The following is a 22,463-nucleotide window of genomic DNA, read 5'->3' as shown; positions in this document are numbered from 1 at the left end:
GGTCATCATAGCTGTTGATGGAAAAGCCAGGAATAAGACTCACTTTTCCCAACTCCAAAGCCAATCCTCTACAGGTAAAGGCAGTTTGCAAAGTTCCAATATGACATGAAAAAAATGACGAGAAAGCCCAGGCCGGAGAGGCCAGCCCTGGAATAAGCCAGTCTCCAGGGTTCTTGCCAATGCCACCTTTTCCAGAAGCACACCTGAGCACACCCCAGCGTTCTGTCCCTTCTTTGGAGGGAGGATTCCAGGCTGGCAGCCGCCTGACAGGCAGGGAGTGTAGTTGAGTCATTTACTTGGCTCCCCTCTGAGTCGCTAGTTAGTGTGATGCGCTCTTATCTGTGGTTTGTAAATAGCCAACAAAGTGCATTACAAATAAGCTAAGATCTTTCCTCCACGGGACCTCCTGAATTCTCCTTATTCCTTCACCCAAACACTCTGAAACCAGCTTTTAAAAAATTCATCTAATCAAAGTTACACGTTTTGGGGACAACTCAGACCTCCTGTTCACTGGTGGTTGTTTGATGGTCTTTCCAAGTTTATAGCAGTTTTCAATTTCTTATTTAGTCAATGTTCTCCTTTACACATGGAAGTGAAATGAGACTCACAATGTTACCTACATCATAAGGTCATTGAGATGATTCAGTGGCATGATGCCAAGTGTCTGGCATAAAGGAAGGGCACAAAACGTTATGGGTTGTGACTTTTTAATGATATCAATACAATTATTATTTCATAAGAACTAAACAGGCATTGTTTCTCCTGCATTAAACAATGAGTTAAAGCTTATCTCCTTGCTCCTGCTCGCCTCATTTTACTCCAGGGAACTGCAGTGTGATGCAGATGGTACAAGCGGTCAGGGCAGAGGAGGCCCCGGGGTCCTTAAAGTGTGTGATTACGTCTAATATTACAGGTGAGGAAGCAGAGGTTGAGGAGGGTGAGTTTCAAGCCGCAGTGCAGTCCCACTGCCTATGCCCCTTTAAGGTGCTTCCCATTCCGTCTACTACCTGAGACTGACACATGGACACGGCGAAGAGATCACAGTTTCCTTGGCCTTTACCTGTGTCCGAGCTCATGGGCAATCGTGAAGGCCAGCGGGAGGCCCGAGTCTTCATTGATGTTACAGCTCCGGCTAGGCTGGCACATGCCCGACAGGTGAGACAGGCCCAGCGTCTCGCAGGGGCGATTGACACCCCCACAGATGTCTTTTCTGAAAGCAGAGGACAGAGATGCATGAGACATGCAGAGAGTGGAACACCTCTAAAACCTGCCTGGGAAAAGCTGGGCATTCATTCACATTCAGTGTGGTCTGTAGAGCATCATGAAAGTAAGTGTTTAAATGTCCATTCGAGCAGAGGGAGTGATTTTGAATTCATTAAGATTATTCTGATTTCACCTCCTGATTAATGAACCTCCCTATCATCTAAGGAATGGGAGAATTTATGTCAGATGTTTTATTTTGAGTTGCTTTTGCTCTTGATCTCAGGAAGCAAATTATTTTATTTTCTCAGAAAAAGAAGGATCTGGTTGAAAATTGAAATTGATTTGGAATTGTAAACAAGGAAGAAACAATAGCAGTCACTGAGGTCTTTCAAATGTGAAATATTTTTGTTTTTTTTTCTGAGGTCTGGGTTCAAAACTCGTATGAGAATTTTTTCTCACTCATGAAAAAGGCAATTGGTCTGATAAACCCATCCAGAGATCAAATCAATTTTCTTTTCAGCTTCACTACCCTATCACTATTGCATATGGGAGGGGACAAACAATTAAAGTCAGAGAGAGAGAGAGAGAGAGAGAGAGAGAGAGAGAGAGAGGCATTGTTCCTCTTTTCACCAGGAATTCATTCCCTTCATTATTTCCCTGACCTGAAAGAAGAAAGGAGAGACTCCAGGATCTCCAAAATGCTAGTTACGGCTTTTAAATATAAAAATGTGCGCCCACATCCTGGTGGGGACTGTTTCCATCCCTGACAAGCGTTTGAAAGAGTCATTCACTGGTCACTTGGTTTTCTTCGGTTCAAGAAGAGCTCTGTGCCAAGAGTGACTGGTGCAAATGCCAGCAAAGTGTGAGCTTTAGTCAGCTCCAGAGCTTCAGCACCTAGGTTTTGTGCAGATGCCATTTCTGGCCACACATGGTCTGTTTTGTGTGTCCGCTGTTCTACAGGAAAGATAGTGCAGGCAGCTAGGTCCATTAAATAATTGTTGACTGAGTGTTTACTACATGCTAAAGGGGATAAAAGGGGGTAATAAAAGAATTGTAGGTATATGGTTTTTGTAGGTAACCAGCCCAAGCTCCCCAAAAGATCATTAGCTCGACCTCCCCATGCATGGGGTTATCCAAGAGAAAACATGCCTCGACATCCAGCCACCTGCCCCATTTCATGGAGTGTGATCAAGCCAAAGCCACGTCCTACTGACTGTGACTGTACAGATAACGCGGTTAAAGGGGGACCTCAGCATAGTCCTCCCGCGGCCAGCTCTGTCCTATACCTCCCTCCCTCTCTCCTCCCTTCCTCATCCTCCCTATTTATTCAGACCAGCGGCTCTCAGCAGGGGTGCTATGCTCCCCTCCCCATCCTAGGGCACATTCGGGAATGTTGGGGGACAGTTTTCCTTGTCACAACTTGGAGGAAGGTTACTGGCATCTCATGGATAGAGGCCACAGATGCTGTTGGACATACTACTGTGCACAAGACACCCCCCCACAACAAAGAATGATGCAACCCAGAATGTCAGTGGGGCTGAGGTTGAGAAATCCTGCTTTAGAAACTGGAATATTCTCCACTGCGTAGCAGCCAATGAGGTTCATCAGAGCTTGAGACAAGACCCCTGTTCTAAGAAAGAAAAATGATCAGAGTAAGAAAAGGAAGGAGAGCAGAGCCATCATATGCACAGTAAGAGTATAGCTAATGCAGTCTACCTGGATTTAAGTCCCAGCTTTACCTGCTAATGGCAGTGAGATTTTGGGCAAGGGGCCTAACCAAGCCTCAGTTTCCTCATCTGTAAAATAGGAGTGATTGATAGTAGTCAACCACCAGTGTTCCTGTGGGGATTAAATGGAATGGCGATTGTCCTAATAGATGTGGCACAGCGCTTAGCCCATATAAAACACTCCACAATGCCAGCTCCCGTTAGCTAACTCCCTCATTTCTTCATGTGAGAGTGAGAGGAGAACTCTTCCTGCTTTCAGGGAGAGAAAAGAGACTGAGCTGAGACACAGCTTCCAGGCAGCCAGTGCTGGTCCTGGAACCCAGGGTTCTTCCCTGGAGACAGGTCCTGCCTGGACTGAAGTCTTCTCCGGGTTTCAGCCCAGTCCCCTGGGGTTCCCTGGCTGCCTGCTGGCCCCCCACAGCCTCCAGGCTTATATTCCAAACCCTCATTAACCTATTTCCCAGGGAGCCCACAACCCGGGCATGTGGCCTGACCGGGAATCAACCATGACCTCAAAATGACCCGTAATCTCCTGGTTCATAGGTTGACACTCAACCACTGAGCCACGCCAGCCGGGCCATGTTGGCAAATTTTGATACTTTCACTCAAAAGAGTGAGTCTGATGGTTGGGGTTTCTGGCCAGGGCAAGGCAGGTATTTGGATAGAGTCAGGGCTGATTCTTCTTGGCATCCGATGCACTGGGATTATCCTGTCAAAGGGACAGATGACAGACCAGCGTGTTCAGGGACAACACACACACACAGGGCCTGCCAGTGCGGGGGATTCTCGGTGGCTGAGGGGCCAGGCAAAGGGGCTTCTTTTATTACACATCCCTGGATTTCTTGATGTCTCTGAATCCTCACAGGACTGCCCCATGAGAACTTACTCCACCCCATTAATGTAAGATCTTTATTTGTCTAGATTAAAATAGTATCTGGTATACAGTGGATGCTCAATAAATATTTTTTTGAATTAATGAGCAAACATAGTCTTCCAAGAGTCTGGGTTCCAGTTCACTAGCTTTTCACAGCTATGAGTCCTAGAAGGTTTGATGGTTCTAATTAGAACCACAGGGTCTACCAGTTGTCAAAACAAAATGGTGTGTCATGAGGGTAACGGGTAGAGAGGCATAAACAAACCCTCTGTCTACTCAGGGTGGACCTGCTCCCCATATTCTGTCCTCAACCTCAGTCAGAGATCAGTTACAAGGAGGACTGATTTCTCTAGAAACTGTCGCATGTTTCTTAACTAGAGGAACATTTTTAAAACAAAAAATAACGGGTGGGAATCCCATGGTTAAAGGTAACTGGAGTCTCTAATGAGGATCCGCAGACAAGTGTTCTGATTGTTTATAAAGCCCATAGGGAAGCCATTTTAAAGAGCAAATCACCATTGGGATAGGCAAGGGGCCAGCATTTTGCCAGCAGACACAGTTTATTACCACAGAGACTTGCTGTCTCTCCCCTCACTCACATGGGAGTCAGGAGTTGCTTAGATCATAGAAGCTACCTTTGGAAATGACCAAGAACAGCAAAAAGTAAGGGAATTTCATGAGTTTGATTACCTGGCAGCCCTCCCACCCGCCAGCCCGCCCTGCTTGCAGCCCCAGGCCTCCCCGTGGTCTCTGGGGTACCTGGTGAGAAGGACAGCCACGTCGTGATGGGCAGGGTTGAGGTCACTCTTGGGATTGATACTTTTCTGCCACTTACAGAAGCTGGTCAGTGTCTTCTCGGCATGGTGCACTATTTTCAGTCCTTGCTGGAGAAGGAAGAGGAAGAGATTGCAGGGGTGAGCTTACCGTGGTCGGGGCTTATCACATTAGTCCCCAGAAGCAGCCAAGAGAGATGAGCACTGGGTGAGTGCCTCAGAGATCTGGCAGAATTGGGCAGAGGCCAAGTTCCTTCTCGGGGCTAACCCTCTGCTTAAACACTGTGACTCTCGTGGCTTCCACTAAGAGAACCTGGAGGGGAGAACTTAGGACAGAAATGATCACTGGGACAAGGAACACTTGAGGGAAAACCAAAAATATGTCAGCAAAGACCCGCAGCTGTTTCAAGTTCTACTTCAGTGGCTCTCTGCTTCCAATGTCAAGACCATTCTGAAAAGGCATTTTTATTGCAAATGCAAAATGAATAGACTTGCAACAAAAAGCTCTCCCTTTCACGAGGCATCCCAGAAGCCTGGGGCTGCACTGGGTGGTTTCTTGTCAACGCAACCTTCTTGGTTTGACATCTGTGGGTGAAGGGCCGAGGGTTGGGGCCACTGGTTGTCTGGCAGCAATTAGGATGCTGTAGAAGGTGCCCAGGCTGCAGCGTGCAGGGCTCCTGAGGCACCATGTGGCCCACAGTCGCTAGTGGGGACGGGAGGAGAGGGTTTGCTCCACATTAACTGGGTGAACACTTGTCAGATGAAGGAGAAGGAAAATGGGCTCCCAGCTCCAAGGGCACTCTGGTTTCATTTGAATTTCTACAGGAGAAATTCCTTTCCCTTTTGGAGGGGGGCGGTCTCTACATAGGCCAGTGATGGCGAACCTTTTGAGCTCGGCGTGTCAGCATTTTGAAAAACCCTAACTTAACTCTGGTGCCGTGTCACATATAGAAATTTTTTGATATTTGCAACCATAGTAAAACAAAGACTTATATTTTTGATATTTATTTTATATATTTAAATGCCATTTAACAAAGAAAATCAACCAAAAAAATGAGTTCGCGTGTCACCTCTGACACGCATGTCATAGGTTCGCCATCACTGACATAGGCCATCCTGGTAAGGGGGGACTACCTGGAGAATGACTAGAGCCACTGGCCCACTGGAATCTCAGTCTATTGCTCTGGGCTCAGCCCCAGGACATCACACACCCTTTTCATCAAACTATGAACTTGCTTCTCCACTATCCTGTATTTTGCTAAGGCCACACCCAAATCAAATTGCCTGTTAGAGACTCTCCCAGCTCCCCCACCCATGCTACCTAACCACCATAGACCATCTTCCTTTCATGAAAACACAGAAAGATGGCTCATCACTCGTGAAAAGTCAGCAAGCTGGTTAGTACAATGAATTGAAATAGAAGAAACAGACTTTAGTATTTAAAAACCCTCATCGTGCCCTAGCTGGTTTGGCTCAGTGGTTGGAGCGTGGGCCCATGGACTGAAGGTCCCGGGTTCAATCCCAGTCAAGGACTTGTACCTCGGTTGCAGGCTAGTTCCTTAGCCACAGTCAGGGTGTTTATGGGCGGCAACCAATCGATGTGTCTCTCTCACATTGATGTTTCTCTCTCGGTCCCTCCCCATCCCTTCCACTCTCTCTAGAAATCAATGGAAAAATATAGCCTCAGGTGAGAATTAAAAAAAACAAACAACCACCTCATTGTGACTTCATCCAACAAAATGATGTATCATGGAGGACGAGAGGAGGGATTCTGGGGAACCAGCAGGGCACAGGCAGTCAGACGGTAGTCAGAACAGCAGCCCTACTGGAATGAATGGCCCACACCCACCATAAAACACTGGCCAGGCGGCAGGCAGCAGGAATGTAAAGGAACAGAAAGGAAGGGAAAGGAAGAAAAGAAAAGAGAAGGAAATAAAAGGGAGGGAAAGAGGGGGGACAAAAACAGGAAGGAAACATTTCTTAGTCATTTATTATGTGACAGATTTTTACACATATTCTTTCATTTAATTGCACCTTCTCAGCATTATTTGTAAAGAGAGCACTGTTAAGTTCATTATTGAAGAACTGGCTGAAGGGCACTCAGGTCAGATCCTGACAAAGGCAATGAGAACCAGGGCTCCTAGAGGAACCTGTGGTTCTACCTGGGGACCGGCCTCCCTACAATGTCCTTTGGAACATGGGCTGGGCTCACAGCCTCGGAAGACCTTGCACCAAACCACGTGTGTCCGTCTAAGGAAAAGTGAATGTTGATATACTCGAGACACACAATTTAGATGGATCTCAAGGAAGTGATGCCGGCTGAAAAAAAATCTAATCTCAAGAGGTGCACACTGGATGATTCCATTTTATAGCATTCTTGACATGACAGAGTTACAGAGATGGGAAAGAGATTAGTGCTTTCCCAGGGTCAGGTCGGGAGGCAGGAGGTATAAAGGGTAGCATCCTCTCCCCTTGTTCCTGAGCCAAATTCAGCGTCAGCAAGGACATAGCCTCAGCATGAGAAAGAGAGTCCTTTTCCAGATGTTGCTGCATGAACTCTGCTTCTAGTTTCCCAGCATTAGGAAGAGCCCATTTCCCCCAAGGACCTTAGGAACTATGCCTCCAATCCGCTCATTTAAAAGCTGAGAAAATCCGGGCCTGGGAGGGGCAGGACCTTAACCAAGTCACACAGCAGGTTTTGGTGGAGTAGGTCCCGGGTTTGCAGCTACTAGTCTAGGGCAAGTGGTTTCCAAACGATTGAAGGCTTCTTTACATGTGTTTGCTTTGAGTAACTGGAGAGCTTTAGCAACTCCCCAATGGATGACGAGGATTATCGCTTCGTGCTCCACCTCTCACTTCCACAAGTAGACCCTCTGCTTCCGTGATCGCCACGCTCTGTCCTCCTCCTCCTCACTGTTCACTTCTCAGTCCCCTCCATGTGCTCTTCTGTTGGCTCATTGCTTAATTCCTTCTCAGTCACAGTCCTATTTTGGGAAATCACCTATATGCTGTTGACTCTCAAATCCATACCTCATTCCAAATCTCTCATGTTCAGATTCATGTATCCAAATCTCTCTTTTTTTTAAAATATATTTTATTGATTTTTTACAGAGAGGAAGGGAGAGGGATAGAGAGGTAGAAACATTGATGAGAGAGAAACATCAATTCAGCTGCCTCCTGCACACTCCCCACTGGGTATGTGCCTGCAACCAAGGTAAATGCCCTTGACCAGAATCGAACCTGGGACCCTTCAGTCCCCAGGCCGACGCTCTAGCCACTGAGCCAAACCAGTTAGGGCTATCCAAATCTCTTGATGGACATCTCCTTCTGGATGGCACCACAGGTACCCCCATCTCAGCATCCCGGATACTCCTCCCCGGCATGCTGACCTGCTGCTCTCCCCGTATCCTCGGGCTTAGTCCCAGGAACCACCATCAACCCAGCGTCCCAATCTAAAAACACCAGTGTCTGCCCTCCTCTCCTTCATACCCTGCACCCCAATGTGTCCTCCTGGGCTGCTCATTCTACCTCCTCTTCATCTTTACCCCCAACCACCCTAGCTCAGACCCTCATCACTTCATGCTTGGACTTAGGCGTGCAGCATCTCTTAAGCGCTCTCCTCGTTTCCTTGTTCTCTTTCGTTCCATCCTCCTTGCTGTTGCTACGTCAACCTAATCAAAATCAAAGTCTACCTAGAACATGACCCAGGACTCAAGACCCTTCAAAGTCTAGCCTCTGGGAAGCTCTCCCTTCTTTTGCCACCTCACAGTTTATGCTCTAGCAACCTTCAAACTGCTTCTACTACCACTGCCCCCAGCCCTCATTCCCACACCCCACGCTATTTGTTACCTTGCTCTCTTCAAGCTGCTCCCTCTACCCAGAATATCTTTCTCTCCTCTCTTTCCCCTCTTTAACTTACTCAACACCCATGATTTCTCCCTGCTGCTTTTGTCTGTTCCTCTTATAAGCGAAGCAACGACACACACACCTGAGTTGCGGATCACTGCTGCTGGGTACCCGCCCCTGTGTAGAATTTCCCTCTACAAGGTGGGGCATTCAACACAAGTTCGGTGGCATGGTCTTAGGGATACCTCACTGCTTTTCTACTAAATGTCATGACTCTTCCGGGAAGTTTTACTAGTGCACGATTTTTTCCCGTCCCCTCAGCCTCTAAATCTCCAAATCTCCTAAGAGGTTAAATCCAAAGAGCACGTACTCATTTAGCTCTTTGAATGCAGTTGACCACAGGTGCCTTGGGAAGAGTCATTAGCTGTGCCTCGCTGCGGTGCAGCCCTCGGCCTGCACAAGACGAAGATGCACTGCAGAGACTACGCTGGCTCACTGAGAGCCTGGGGAGACTTGCGCTAAACAATTTCCATAAAGCAACCTCTGGATTATTTGAGCTTGCCAAAACAAACCCCCATCCGCACGAATTTCTCCCCATTTCCTTTGTAAACAAAAATAGATTTTCCTTTCTGTTCTTGCATCATTTTTTTTCTCACCTCATTTTCTCAAGTGAGTCCAATTCACTTCCCACTCCCCCTTTCCTATGCATTAGAGCAGGTGACCTCATCGAGCAGGGAGGTGACCCAGAGGAAATCAACAACAGCTCACAGAAATAGGCCCAAATGGGAAAGAGAAAATGATTTTGCCAAGTACATGGCTTTTATTATAAGTTGTTCTGTCCCTTTTAAGCTCTTTATAATGAAAAAAAAATCTTGTCTTGATTTCTTTGAGAAGTCCTGCTGGTAGCAGCTTTTGATTCAATACACAATCTGAACATGCTCCTAGCCAGGCTTGGGTTCCTGGAAGAAAGAGAATGAGCAGAGAAGAGAAAAGCAGTAAAAAGTTTAATCGGAAAACTTCCCAATTGCTTAAGGAATAACTCATCAAACTATCAGAGGAAAAGATATTGGTCTTTCATTTAAAAAAGGAACCAGCCTTCAAATTCTTTGTTAATATTGTTAACATTTATCCTGAAAGAGCAGAAGTTACAGAGGTTATTGTAGAACCACAAATCACCCTGGAGATGGGAAATTGTCAGCCTGGATTCCCAAAGTGAGCAGGCTTTTCAACTCCAGAGTCTCACAAAGTGAACCCAACACAAAACCACTCTGAGACCAAGAGGGCCCTTCTCCGTGATAACACTCATTTCCTTCCTGCCTGTCAGCCCTTCTGCTGCTCCTGCAAGCCAGCGTGACCCTGGATGGCACAGTGACATGGGGCCCACCTGGCTTTATCCCAGCTCCCTGCCTGCCCTCCCAATACTGTCCCTATACTGGGCTTTAAAGAAGTCTCCAACCTTTTAGGACCCTAATCTCACCCTTTAGGCCTTTGGCAAGTTTTCTCATCTGAGAAATGAGCTAATAATAGTTAATGAGTCTATAGAGTTGTTGTGGGACCTAAATGATGGTGCTGATAATTATAAGAATCATAAAAATGATACTAACAAGTACCATTCATTGACTGGGTTCTAAAGCCAGATACGATGCTATTACATGGATTAACACATCTGATTCTCCCAGCAATTCCAGGCAGTAGAGGTTATCATCCCCATTTTATAAAACCAAGATATGGAGGCGCAGACAAGCCAAGTAACCCGCATAACCAGAGTTCAGTGAGGGTGAGGGCGGGAAGCAAGGCAAAGGGTGACAGAAGGAAAGACCAGAAAGACCATGAACGGCTCTGCAGGACGTGGTGAGAAAGCTGGCATCACCGGATTCCCACCTTTCTGGTACCCTCTCTCTTGTCCATTAAGTGGTTTACTGAAGAAAGGAAGCAGGGAGTACAAAGGTACAGGTCCGAAGAGTGGGGGGGGGGGGGGGGGGGACTATCCCTTACCTCTTCCTCTTCAAGTAGAACGAGCCGAACCACAACAATGTGAATTGCATTGCCGATGCTGGGGTTATGGAACAACCCAGTGACCTAGGGTCAGAAATGGAAACCCATTAGCCCCTATGAATTGGTAACAGATAAATGCCGGGGGGGAAAGGAGGGAAGCAAATGTAATCTTACAGGTCAAGCAGTTTTGCTGGAGTGAAGAGTGAGGTAGGCCTCCAGCCCAACTCACATTGTGAAATTTACTGTAAAGACAACCTTTCCAAGGTCATTGATCGGCTGTGTGCTTGAGGGGTTGGCGCATTTCTTCTCTTTGCCCCTGTCCCTGACCCAGGGTCTTCTTCTCTTACTATCAGTGACTCAGCAAAGGTCCTTCCCCATCTCAACAGGACTAACACTCTCTGGGAAACTAGAAAATATCAATCGTGCAAAAGGGAAGCTGGAAATCCAGGGTCATTAGCTCTAACCACCTTGAGGAAATCATGTTCTAGTTCTTTGTGCCTCTGTTTACTCATTTGTGCACTGATGGACATCAATAAGATAAAGTCATACTGAAAGGATTGAGTCACTTGATAAATACTTAGTAGAAAATGTAACTGATAAATTACAAATTGTCCCAGGACACACATATTAAGAGAAGGACTAATATGTCCTGAATGTCCATCCCTCGTCACTTCCACGGGGAATAGATTCCTCTCTCATGCTAAACACACAGCCAGAAAGGAAGGTCTCTCTCATTTGTGGAATGTGGAGCATTTTTAATGCCGTGTCCCCCACGAAGCCTGACATACCATGTTCATGATGGTGAGGATATAGGACTCCACGTTCTCGCTGCCATGATACTCAACCATCTTGGTGTCGGCCACCACCAGCGTCTCCACCCATCTCTCCCTGCTGATGGAGCGCCGGGAGACGCGCCTGCTGGGCCGGGCGCTCCTCTCCCACTGCTCTCGCTGCAGCTCTAGCGTCTGGGAGGTGCCACGGCTGTCTACACATTAAACAGAAGGCAGTCAGTTAATTCTGTGTCTCTCTCCAATATTACCCACTTACATTTGTAAAGACGCAAGGCCATAAATTTAATTTGTGATTAATGATGTATGAAGGCACGTTCTTATAGACATGGCTGAAATGGAAGGGACCAATGTAAATGAGTATGACCAAGATAACTGAAATTTGAATCATACAGGGAAGTTCAACATTGCTGCTTTGAAATAATTGTTACCTATTTCATTAATCAGGTCCCTCACTATTAACAAGACAGTAGCACCAAGATTGGGAGTGTTCTCTTTCTCTCCTTCTCCTCCTCTAAATTACTCAGTGCCTACTGTCCAAGGCAACGTAGTCGGCTTCAAAATGCCAAGTTGGTACCCTCACCCATGTCTGAAGTATATATTTCTGTCTCCATTTTGCAAATGGAGACACTGACGTTCAAAGTGGCTGGCTACACAAAGTCAGTGTAAGATGCAGGATTTCCTACGCCCTTAAAATCACGCATTTCCCTAGGCACCACACCGTCTCCCAGAGTAAACAACGTAAAACTGGAGAGCAGGAACGCTGGAAAAGCTACATGAGGTTCAGGACATCCTACTTCCAAAAAAATGGAAAGGGAGCTGGAAAAGACCCAGCGAAGGACAGGGCGATTAACAGGGCGACTAACAGCTTTCAGTAGGAACAGCATTTCATAAACCAGGACCGTGGTTGAGAAGGCAAAACCTAGGAGAGGCTACAGAATCATGAGGAAAATTAGAATCATTCTCAACGATCCCGGAATCCTGCAGCGAGGGAGCCCCTCCTTGCAGCTTGAAAGAGGTCTGTGTAAAACCAAGCAAAATGAAGTGCTACTTCAACCATCAGGAAGCTTAGCTCGAGTGGCGGTGGGTCTACTATAAGAGGCTTCAGTGAGCTCCCAGAGGCTCAGGACAGCGATTTCTACACAACAATAGCCGGCCAGTGTACATGAATCAAAATTATACCGATGTCCTTTGTCAGGTCGGCAAAAAATATAATATACTTTTGTTGTGCTGCAGAATTCTAGAAATTAGCTTATGTGTGCCATGAGATGAGAAAGGTTGAAAATCGCCGGCTTAGGAAGTTGATGAAGGATAATGTATCAGGAGAGTCAAGAAGGAAAGAAGCCTGGGCTGACGGGGAAGCAGAGTCTCAGTCCTTGAAGATTTCTGTCTGCCACACACCTCCCAGACCCTCCAACCCCCGCACCCCGATCAGCACCCTGGACCCTGGCAGGGGCAGGACCTGGGAGCAGGGTAGCAAACCTCACATCTCTTTCCTAGTCTCCAGCGATGGCCACCCAGCCTCAGCTTGCATACCGCCGGTGGTGGGGCACTCACCTCCTCACAGGCACCTTGTTCTGTTAGTTCCCTCCTGCGCTGAACTGAAACCCCTCCACTGTCCCTCCCCTCATCAGCCTGTTCCTGCTCTTTAATTCTAAATCCAGGCCCCTTCCTGCAGGTGGCTACCGCGCTCTTTGCGTCGTCGAGTTGATTACACTGTTTGCAACATAACCCTTCCCAGTTCCTCAGTTCCGCTGTCTGTGTGAAATAGAACACGCTGAGTAATAGTTACAAAAAATGAGACATAATGATAGGTCGAAGTCTATTCAAATGCTATTATTGTGAATTTTACTTGAAAATAACAAAGCAGCACTTTGATGTAAGACTTTGGGGGAAAAATCTAGGGTTGTGTAAGCTTTGGAGGGAAGTCCTGTGAAGGCTTAGATGGGGGAGATGGTTAACTTCATCTGTGGTAGAACAACTTCCTATTTCCCTACTCACTTACCTTGCGTGGATAAGTATGACTTCCCTAAGAAAACCCCAGAAATTTTATTGGTTTCTAATTCTGCACCCCTACCTACTCCCCTGTCTGTCACCCTCTCATCCCTTTTTGAAGCTCAGGGGAAAGTTCTCAAACTACAATCTGTTTCCAAATCTCTCTGTGCAAGCCAGGAGCAAGCCACGCTCGAGCCCCATGGGGCCTGTGTTTCGGAAGGTTGTTAGCAGACGGGGCCAAGTGGGGGAATCCTATCAGCACGATTAGGTGCGATGGTCTTCTCTCAGTCCTCTCCTGTCTTTGACGTGTGGGGACAGATGTCCTCCAAACTTCCAGGATGCTCACAGCTCTCCAGAGCTAATGTACTCGGACCAGCAGATGAGCGTCCGCACCCTCGCACCCTCGCACAGCCCAGGTGAACAGGTCTGCTCCTCTCACGGGGACTGCAGGCTGGGCGTCCGCCCCCTCGGTGCTGGATCCTCTCCTAGGCTTCAGCTCACGGCAATTGCAGGGACCCTGCCAAAGGCAGCCCCTTCGTTAAAGCAGATCCCTGCGCTCCAGGCTGCAGCCTGGGGTCCCTGGTCAGCTGTGGTCCCCTCTCCTCTCAAGCCCTCAGGTCTCCAAGGTTAGACGCTGGCAGGGGGCTGGTAGGATAAAGGTGATTGCTCTGCTTCCCGCCATCCTTTCTTTCTTTTCTCACTTCTCCTGTAATCCCCCTCCTCTGCTTTTTATCTTCCCAATGTTGAGAAAGGGAGTTTAAAGAGGGGGAAACTATCTTTAAAGGCCATCAGGTTATTTCCATTTTTCCAGTCAATGATCAGGTGAGTTACACGGTAAACAGTCATGCAGGGGGAATGTGAAAATGAGAGATGGGGCTCTGGGGAAGACAGACATCTATTGATAAATTTTCAACAAAACCTACACTAAGCACTTGCTAAAGGCCAGATCTTGTGCTAAGCACTCTCTACACAAGATCTCATTCAACTGTGCCAGCAAATTTATGAGATACACCCTAGCATCATCACCATTGCATAGATGGGGAAACTGAGGCTCAGAGATTAGGAATTTTCCTAAAGTCACATAGTAAACGTCAGAGCCTGAGGCCAGTCAAGTCTGTCTGATCCCACTACGGCAACAACAGACATTTATGGACCAGGCTGCATGGGTCAGGGCAGCCCTGCTCCACCTGCCTATGAAGAGAGGCAAAGACGTGACCCGATCCTGCCGTGTACAGAACAGCCGTCTATCTAATTGGCAATGAATACATGACAGCGTCATTATCAGGCTTAGACTAACTCCCCAGGAAAGATACATCAGTTCCATTACGGACAGCGCCAGAGGTTTGTGGACGTGGTGGGCTTTGTGCACCTAGGCTGACTTTGCTGAGTCCTGATGAAGTCATCCCAGACTTGACAGAAGAAACGCTTCTGCTAAGACACTTTAGAAAGTTCGAGAAGCCAGCCGTACACATGTATCTTCAGGGCCTGATGACAAAGGCAGACAGTTCTTCAGGGGCAGGGGAGGTGCCAGCAGTTCTGAGGAGCTCTTCTGGCACCTCCCTCCCTCCACACACATAGACTGGCTTAGTCTGCTCCGGCTGCCATAACAAAATGCCACAGACTGAGTGGCTCAAACACCAGACATTTATTTTCTCACAGTTCTGGAGGCCAGAAGGTCAAGACCAGGAGGCCAGCAAGGCTGGGGTCTAGTGAGAGCCCTTTTCCTGGCTCCCCACCGTGTGCCGACACGGTCTCCCCAGGTGTGCATGTGGAGAGAGAGAGATCACTTTCTTGTCCTCTTGTTGTGAGGCTACCAACCCAACTGGATTAGGACCTCACCCTGATGACCTTATGTAACCTTAGTTGCCTCCTAAAAGCTCTATGTCCCAAGACAGTTGCACTGGGAGTCAGAGCATCAGCACAGGAAGACACATTCAGTCCATACCACACACACAGACACACACACACACACACACTCACACACTCACACACAGTATCACACATACACACACAGTTAGAGTGCCTCTCTGGGCGGGAATAAGTTCTGGATCCCAGCACTTCCCCTACTGCTGTCATTTCCTGCACTCGAGGGCTGTCCAAATAGGCTTTAAGTCCCTAAAGGGCCAGAAGGGCATCTCCTTTAGCTTTGCATCCAGTGTCCAATACCATGTTTGGCAAACAGTGGCACCCAGTGAATGTTTGATGCGTGGGTGAGGGAAAAGCGAGATGAACTGGAACCAATGTCTGAATCACAATACAAACTGCAACAACTGTCTCCTGTTCCCCAGGAGGTGACTTGTTTCAATTAGAGAATTCTCCACACCGAGAGGGTGAAGAGTTTGTCTTCAGGGGAGAAACCCAGCGCAAAGGACAGGTGAAGGGAGGACATTTTCCCGCCTGACACAGGGCTGACTTTCCTGCAGCTGGGGAAGTGCGGGTATCCGTGCTGGGCGCCTGCACTAACCAAGCAGAGGTCCCGAGACCCCTGCAGAAGACAAAGAACTGAGATGTTTCCTTCCCCACATGCTGAGGCAGTACTCACATCACTCTTGGCCTCTCACTGCTGCCTCGCTCAGGAGCAGGGACAGGGTCATCTGCAAGCAGGCGGGGCCATGCCTTGAGGAGGCTGCATGGAGGAGGCTCCAGGGATACCAGGAGCGAGGAAAGTGAAAGCAGAGCGGGAAGCTTTGAAATTGCCAAGTGAAGGGGGTTCTGGAGCATCCAGGAGCCTCTGGCATGGGCAATGGGGCCACCTCTTCTTCCTGGAATTCATTCCTTAAGGCTCTGCCTCAGACCCTCCCTCAACACCCCCCTCCCCGAGGGCTCTCCTGCTGCCTCACACCCAGGCTTGGCCTGGAGAAGCAGGACTGCTGCGGCCTGTGGAGGCTGAGCACTCACTGCAGACAGTTGGCTTTAGGCACGGCCTGCCTGGTCTTCTGGAGAGATCGGAAGGCACCACGGTTTCATGGAGATGGAAGGAAACACGACTCATGCTAGGGAACTCAATTCACGTGCGCTTTGAAACGCAGCAAGAACGTTCTGAGTGACACCTACTGCACTGCTGGTTTCCCAACTCAGAGGCGCAGTATGCCTGTTAGTAAGGAACTGGCAGATCACAGATTTCATTTCACCAACTTGATCCCAGGGCAAAACAGGTCTAAGCTCACTCCCAGAGTCCCTCGGAAATCAAACATCCTGCCTAATAAATGGTAACTTGGCAAGGCAGCAAGAGTCAGGCTGGACGGCGAGAAGAAAGACGACTTTGCGGGCAGTGCTCAGACAACACCTCACAGGGACCTTGCGAAACCAGCCGCCCATCTCCGAGCAGAAAGCAATGGAGCCACTCCACCCCAATGAGGCTTACTTTCAAAGGAAGTCAGAGAGGCCATATTTACATGTGGTCCTAGTTACACACCGATGGGTATGTTATATACATAGATGTTGGGGTCTAGCCCCAGCAGTTCCAGGGGTCCCCAAAGGTGTGGATGGAGTTGGCAAAGAAGGAATGACACGGAGTCAGCATTCAGTTGATCAGCATAGTTGGGTTCTCTAGCCAGGTTCTGTCCAGGATCTCCAGCCACGTTCTGTCTAGGTTCTGTTACATCTGTATTTATACCAGTTGATTTTAATCCTATCAATTTCTATTCCAAAGGTTAGGGCGTTTCTTATCCCCATTCCAGGGAGTAAAGATTATGTAGCTTAAGCATGATTGTTCGTAGTTAAAGTGATTAACTACCCGCCTGGCACTTAGTTAAGGGGTTTTATTCCCTCCCTAACTTCAGGGAAAATCCCTACCTGGGGAAACAACCTTTCTCAGAGAGGTGACCTTGGTTAAAACACATAGCACCAAGAAGGTGAGCAAACATATTAAGAACAGTATGCCATATACGCCAGGTCCCTTAAAACATATGCTGTGCAGATGTTTCTTCCCTGCAGCGACTGTGTCAAGCAGCAAGGATGGACCGGCTTCCGGCACATAGATACACAAGGGCATGATTTGCAGTTCGTTCCCTCTACCTAGTGCTGACTTTCATACACATATAACTTCCCGCATGCCAATTTATTAAAAATATAGTATTTACATTCGTGCAGGTTTCAAAACGTTCTGGTTTCCTCCCAGCATCCACGGCCCTCCCTGCCCAGCACGGGGCTAAAAGAGGTGCGTTTCCTTACAGTCGCCTCTGTGGTGCTTCTTTGGTGGCTGGCTGGTTTGGTTTGGTTTCTAGGACACGCTGCACGGGGAATGGCCGTGTCAGAGTGTCAGCGTTCTGTAGGTGATGCTTTCAGCTTTGCACTTGCTGTGACCTCAGAGACTTGTCCTTAGCGCCCCACCCCCACCCAGAACCCAGAACCCAGAGCTCTGAGAAGCCATGTCCTCAGCATTTGGCTCTTTTCCCCTCCCACCCTCGCGCCTCCCTCACTGTATTTCTCCTTTTTCCTCTTCAGCCTCTGAGAACTTCGCTCATGCGCTTACCCACTCCACTACCTGCGCTTAAAGAAACATTCTGTAAAAGCTCTTAACGCAGAATGGTGAAGTTTTCCGTCCTAGGGTAGGGGTGGGGGTTTCTGCAAGGTCCCTAGTTTACAATATCTTTTGTGTCACTTTTCAGGGTAAAATCCAGCCTCACTGTGCTTACCAAATGCTCTCTTTACTTTTCATCAGGGAGGAAATGCTACGGAGTCTGTAGCTTCCCCGTGTGTCAGAAGAATCTGCTTTCTGAAATAGTCTAAAGACACTGAGCGTCTTTGCCCTTGGGCCCTCTGTGACCTCCCGGCCTGACCAGCACGTCAGGGCAGAGGGACTCCGGGGACATAAATTCCCTGAGGGGCATCGGGCCAGCTGCAATCAGGGGTCACTTTGCTCTTGTGCTAAAAAGAGAGATTCTGTAGTTGTTGTTTTTCTAGTAAAAATCAGAATATATTATTCTTATTACGAACCAATGGCAAAATGTTACCTGTTATTGAACGTAACAGATAACATGGACTTGTCAGTTCTCTGCGCTCACAGCTCTGCGCTTCGTTTCATTTTCTTCTGTCCGGACCGGCCTGCTCTCGGAGGGCAGCCTCTCTCCGCAAGGCTGAGCAGGACCAGCGTCTCACTTGTCCGTGTAACTCACGGCCCTGGGGTTTCTTAGCATGCAGTACGCATGCTGAATGAGCGCACGGATTCTCTCACTTCATGTTTATTTGTGGGGGTGCATAGAGCAGTAAACGAAACAGAAACAAACTCATGCTCACATTCTACTAGCGAATCTACTCCGAGTTTTGTCTTTCAGTCACTACACATGGGCCTGACTTGGGGGCGGTAGCAGAGAGGAGAGCTCCAGCGAAGCGGGAAGTGCATACACCACCCAAGGGCTCCTTTGGGCCCCCCAGGACCCAGTAGTGAGTAAATGCTGAGCTGGTCTTAAATACATGTGAAGACAAAGGCAACACCAAGGGTGGCAAGACACTGGGCCCTTCATGGGCCTGATGACAGGTTCCAAAGGTGCCCTGGGCCCCCCAACACAGGACGGACCCCCCTCACACAGGATGGTCCCCTCACACAGGATGGACCCCCCCTCACACAGGACGGACCCCCTCACACAGGACGGACCCCCCTCACACAGGATGGTCCCCTCACACAGGATGGACCCCCCCTCACACAGGACGGACCCCCTCACACAGGACGGACCCCCCTCACACAGGACGGACCCCCTCACACAGGACGGACCCCCCTCACACAGGACGGACCCCCTCACACAGGACGGACCCCCTCACACAGGACGGACCCCCCTCACACAGGATGGGCCCCTCACACAGGACGGACCCCCCCTCACACAGGACGGACCCCCTCACACAGGACGGACCCCCCCACACAGGATGGTCCCCCTCACACAGGACGGACCCCCTCACACAGGATGGACCCCCCCCTCACACAGGACGGACCCCCTCACACAGGACGGACCCCCCCACACAGGATGGTCCCCCTCACACAGGACGGACCCCCTCACACAGGATGGACCCCCCCCCTCACACAGGACGGACCCCCTCACACAGGACGGACCCCCTCACACAGGATGGACCCCCCCTCACACAGGACGGACCCCCTCACACAGGATGGGCCCCTCACACAGGATGGGCCCCTCACACAGGACGGACCCCCTCACACAGGACGGACCCCCTCACACAGGATGGTCCCCCTCACACAGGACGGACCCCCTCACACAGGACGGACCCCCTCACACAGGACGGTCCCCCCTCACACAGGATGGTCCCCCCTCACACAGGACGGACCCCCTCACACAGGATGGACCCCCTCACACAGGACGGACCCCCTCACACAGGACGGACCCCCCCACACAGGATGGACCCCCTCACACAGGACGGACCCCCTCACACAGGATGGACCCCCTCACACAGGACGGACCCCCTCACACAGGACGGACCCCCCCACACAGGATGGACCCCCTCACACAGGACGGACCCCCTCACACAGGATGGACCCCCTCACACAGGACGGACCCCCTCACACAGGACGGACCCCCTCACACAGGATGGACCCCCCCTCACACAGGACGGACCCCCTCACACAGGACGGACCCCCTCACACAGGACGGACCCCCCCACACAGGATGGACCCCCTCACACAGGACGGACCCCCTCACACAGGATGGACCCCCTCACACAGGATGGACCCCCTCACACAGGATGGGCCCCTCACACAGGATGGACCCCCTCACACAGGACGGACCCCCTCACACAGGATGGGCCCCTCACACAGGATGGACCCCCTCACACAGGATGGACCCCCTCACACAGGATGGACCCCCCTCACACAGGACGGACCCCCTCACACAGGATGGACCCCCCCTCACACAGGACGGACCCCCTCACACAGGATGGGCCCCTCACACAGGATGGACCCCCTCACACAGGATGGACCCCCTCACACAGGATGGACCCCCCTCACACAGGACGGACCCCCTCACACAGGATGGACCCCCCTCACACAGGACGGACCCCCTCACACAGGATGGACCCCCCCTCACACAGGACGGACCCCCTCACACAGGATGGACCCCCTCACACAGGATGGACCCCCTCACACAGGATGGACCCCCCTCACACAGGACGGACCCCCCTCACACAGGATGGACCCCCCCTCACACAGGACGGACCCCCTCACACAGGATGGACCCCCTCACACAGGATGGACCCCCCTCACACAGGATGGACCCCCCCTCACACAGGATGGACCCCCTCACACAGGATGGTCCCCCCCTCACACAGGATGGACCCCCTCACACAGGATGGTCCCCCTCACACAGGATGGACCCCCTCACACAGGATGGACCCCCTCACACAGGATGGGCCCGAGTGAGGAGCAGACACTGGGGAAGGACCACGTCAGTCTCGGGCAGCCTCTGGGCGCCTTGTCGCTCCTCCTCACTCAGCGGAGGAGTTACCTGTGGGGGGAGAGTGGGGATTTCAAATGCTGGAGGTTCAATGACCACAGAGGAGCCACGATCTGGAATGTCCTCGCAGGAGTGTCTCGGGGCAAGAGAAAGTCATTCCCAGGAGAACTGGAGCCCAACTGTGCAGGGCCAGGCCACAGTCCAGGCCACAGACTAAAGGCCAGGGTGTGGTTCTGATGGGAGACCTGAATCCCACAAAAATACCGGACTCATCATTTCCCAGCTTTCCTTGCAGGTCCCCTTCATTCATTCAAGGGACATACCATCCACGACAGGCTCACATTAACTTAGACATTTGTTCTTCTTTCCCAACCTCTGCACTTTTCCCTGCATCTTTACCACCTCCAACTCCCAAACCCCAAAGCGAACACGTGTCAAAATTGGGCAAATTTTGCTTCTTAAAGGAAACACTATTCTGGAGTAAGGTGCTCTCCTGCCTCTAAGGGACAAGGGGTCCCACAAAATAACAAGGCATCCCCACGTCAGATCTGAAACTTCTTAGAAGTTCATTAGAGAAAGTGAAATTGGCAATGTTTTTCTTTTATCTACTTTATTCTATTTTCTATATTACTTTTATAGCTAGAAAAAGAAACTTTAAAAATATGGTGAAGACCCTGACTTTGATGAATTTTATAATTTGATAGCAGCATTTTTCTGCAGTTCTTCTCTAATTCTCGCATTGATGTTTGTCCTTTTAACCAAGGTACCAAAGGCTATTTTCCCCAACCGTGTTTCATGCTCCCCTAGCAACAGCCTAATAATATAATTTCCTACATATTTATTGAGAAATAGAAATCTGCCTGATTTGGCCATTCATTACCCGGTTCTCCAAAAGTAGAGAAATAAACCTGGAGGGGCAATGCAAAATCCAGGAGAAAAAAAAGGAATTATTCCAAGTAATAATCCAGCCATTCTTCTATGAAGGCATGAGATTGGTAAAGAGCTTTGAAAATATGAGCCGGCACTTCCATTAAGAAATTAGACATACATGAGGTCTCAAGGGAGACACCGAACTTAGCCAGATAAACACACTCCCCGGGGCAATGGAGAGAAAGAACACCATGCCCACAGGAGCACAGGCCAGCACGTGGCCACCGGCACGCATGGCATCGAGCTCTTGGAATGTGCCAAGTCAAAACTGAAATGTGCTGTCAACTACACCTGGACTTCAATAGCCGGTGTGAAAAAGAAAAGTAACCGATCACATGAACAATGTGCATGGATTACATAGGGCAATGATAAGATCCTGGGGATCTTGAGCTCAGTGAATTATTAAAATCAATCTCACCTGTTTCATTTTATTTTTCTCTGGGCTGCTAGGAAACTGTGACTTGCATTTTTGGCCCACATCATACTTGTATTGCATAGAATGTATTTGGAGCTCAAGGCACCTTATGTCAATCCAGGGTCTCCCGTGTATTCGCTGTCTTGTCTGAATTCTGACGCACAGAATTGCTCTGAGAAAGCAGTGAATCAGGATGTGGGATAAGCATTAAGCAAGATACTAGTGCCTGCCACATCCCGGAGTCACAGTAAGTGTTATTTTGTTTTCCTCAATCACATTTCGTGACTAAGAATATCACTGCACCAGTTAAGTCCTCCAGTGCCCTTTCGGTCCCCAAAGAGACTGGATCAGGGATCCCTTTCTTGATGACTAAAGTATGCGCATTAAGGCACTGGTATTTCAGGAAGTGGCGTTATCAGAGCAAGACTTTTCTAAATAAACTAACAGTGTAGTTAGCCAGAGATTCCATGTTGCAAAACATTCCAACGAAATGAGGTTTGACAATAACATAAATCAAACG

At 49.4% G+C, this 22,463-nt stretch overlaps 1 protein-coding gene across 1 annotated transcript in view; it reads right to left on the bottom strand.

Moving 5' to 3' along the window:
* The window catches only part of ADAMTS12 (ADAM metallopeptidase with thrombospondin type 1 motif 12), a 188,460-nt gene that overhangs the window by 73,471 nt on the left and 92,526 nt on the right, over nt 1-22,463 (bottom strand). The window contains exons 4-7 of the mRNA XM_059694981.1: nt 11,207-11,403; nt 10,419-10,502; nt 4,564-4,688; nt 1,061-1,210 (exon numbers count right to left, since the gene is read on the bottom strand). Of these exons, the coding sequence (XP_059550964.1) occupies nt 1,061-1,210; nt 4,564-4,688; nt 10,419-10,502; nt 11,207-11,403 (556 nt within the window). The remainder of the gene's footprint in view (nt 1-1,060; nt 1,211-4,563; nt 4,689-10,418; nt 10,503-11,206; nt 11,404-22,463) is intronic.

Source organism: Myotis daubentonii, chromosome 4, assembly GCF_963259705.1.
Source record: "Myotis daubentonii chromosome 4, mMyoDau2.1, whole genome shotgun sequence".
In the NCBI taxonomy this organism is placed as follows: Eukaryota; Metazoa; Chordata; class Mammalia; order Chiroptera; family Vespertilionidae; genus Myotis; species Myotis daubentonii.
The sequence above is the reverse complement of the archived record's forward strand: the minus strand, read 5'-3'. Positions and strand labels throughout refer to the sequence as shown.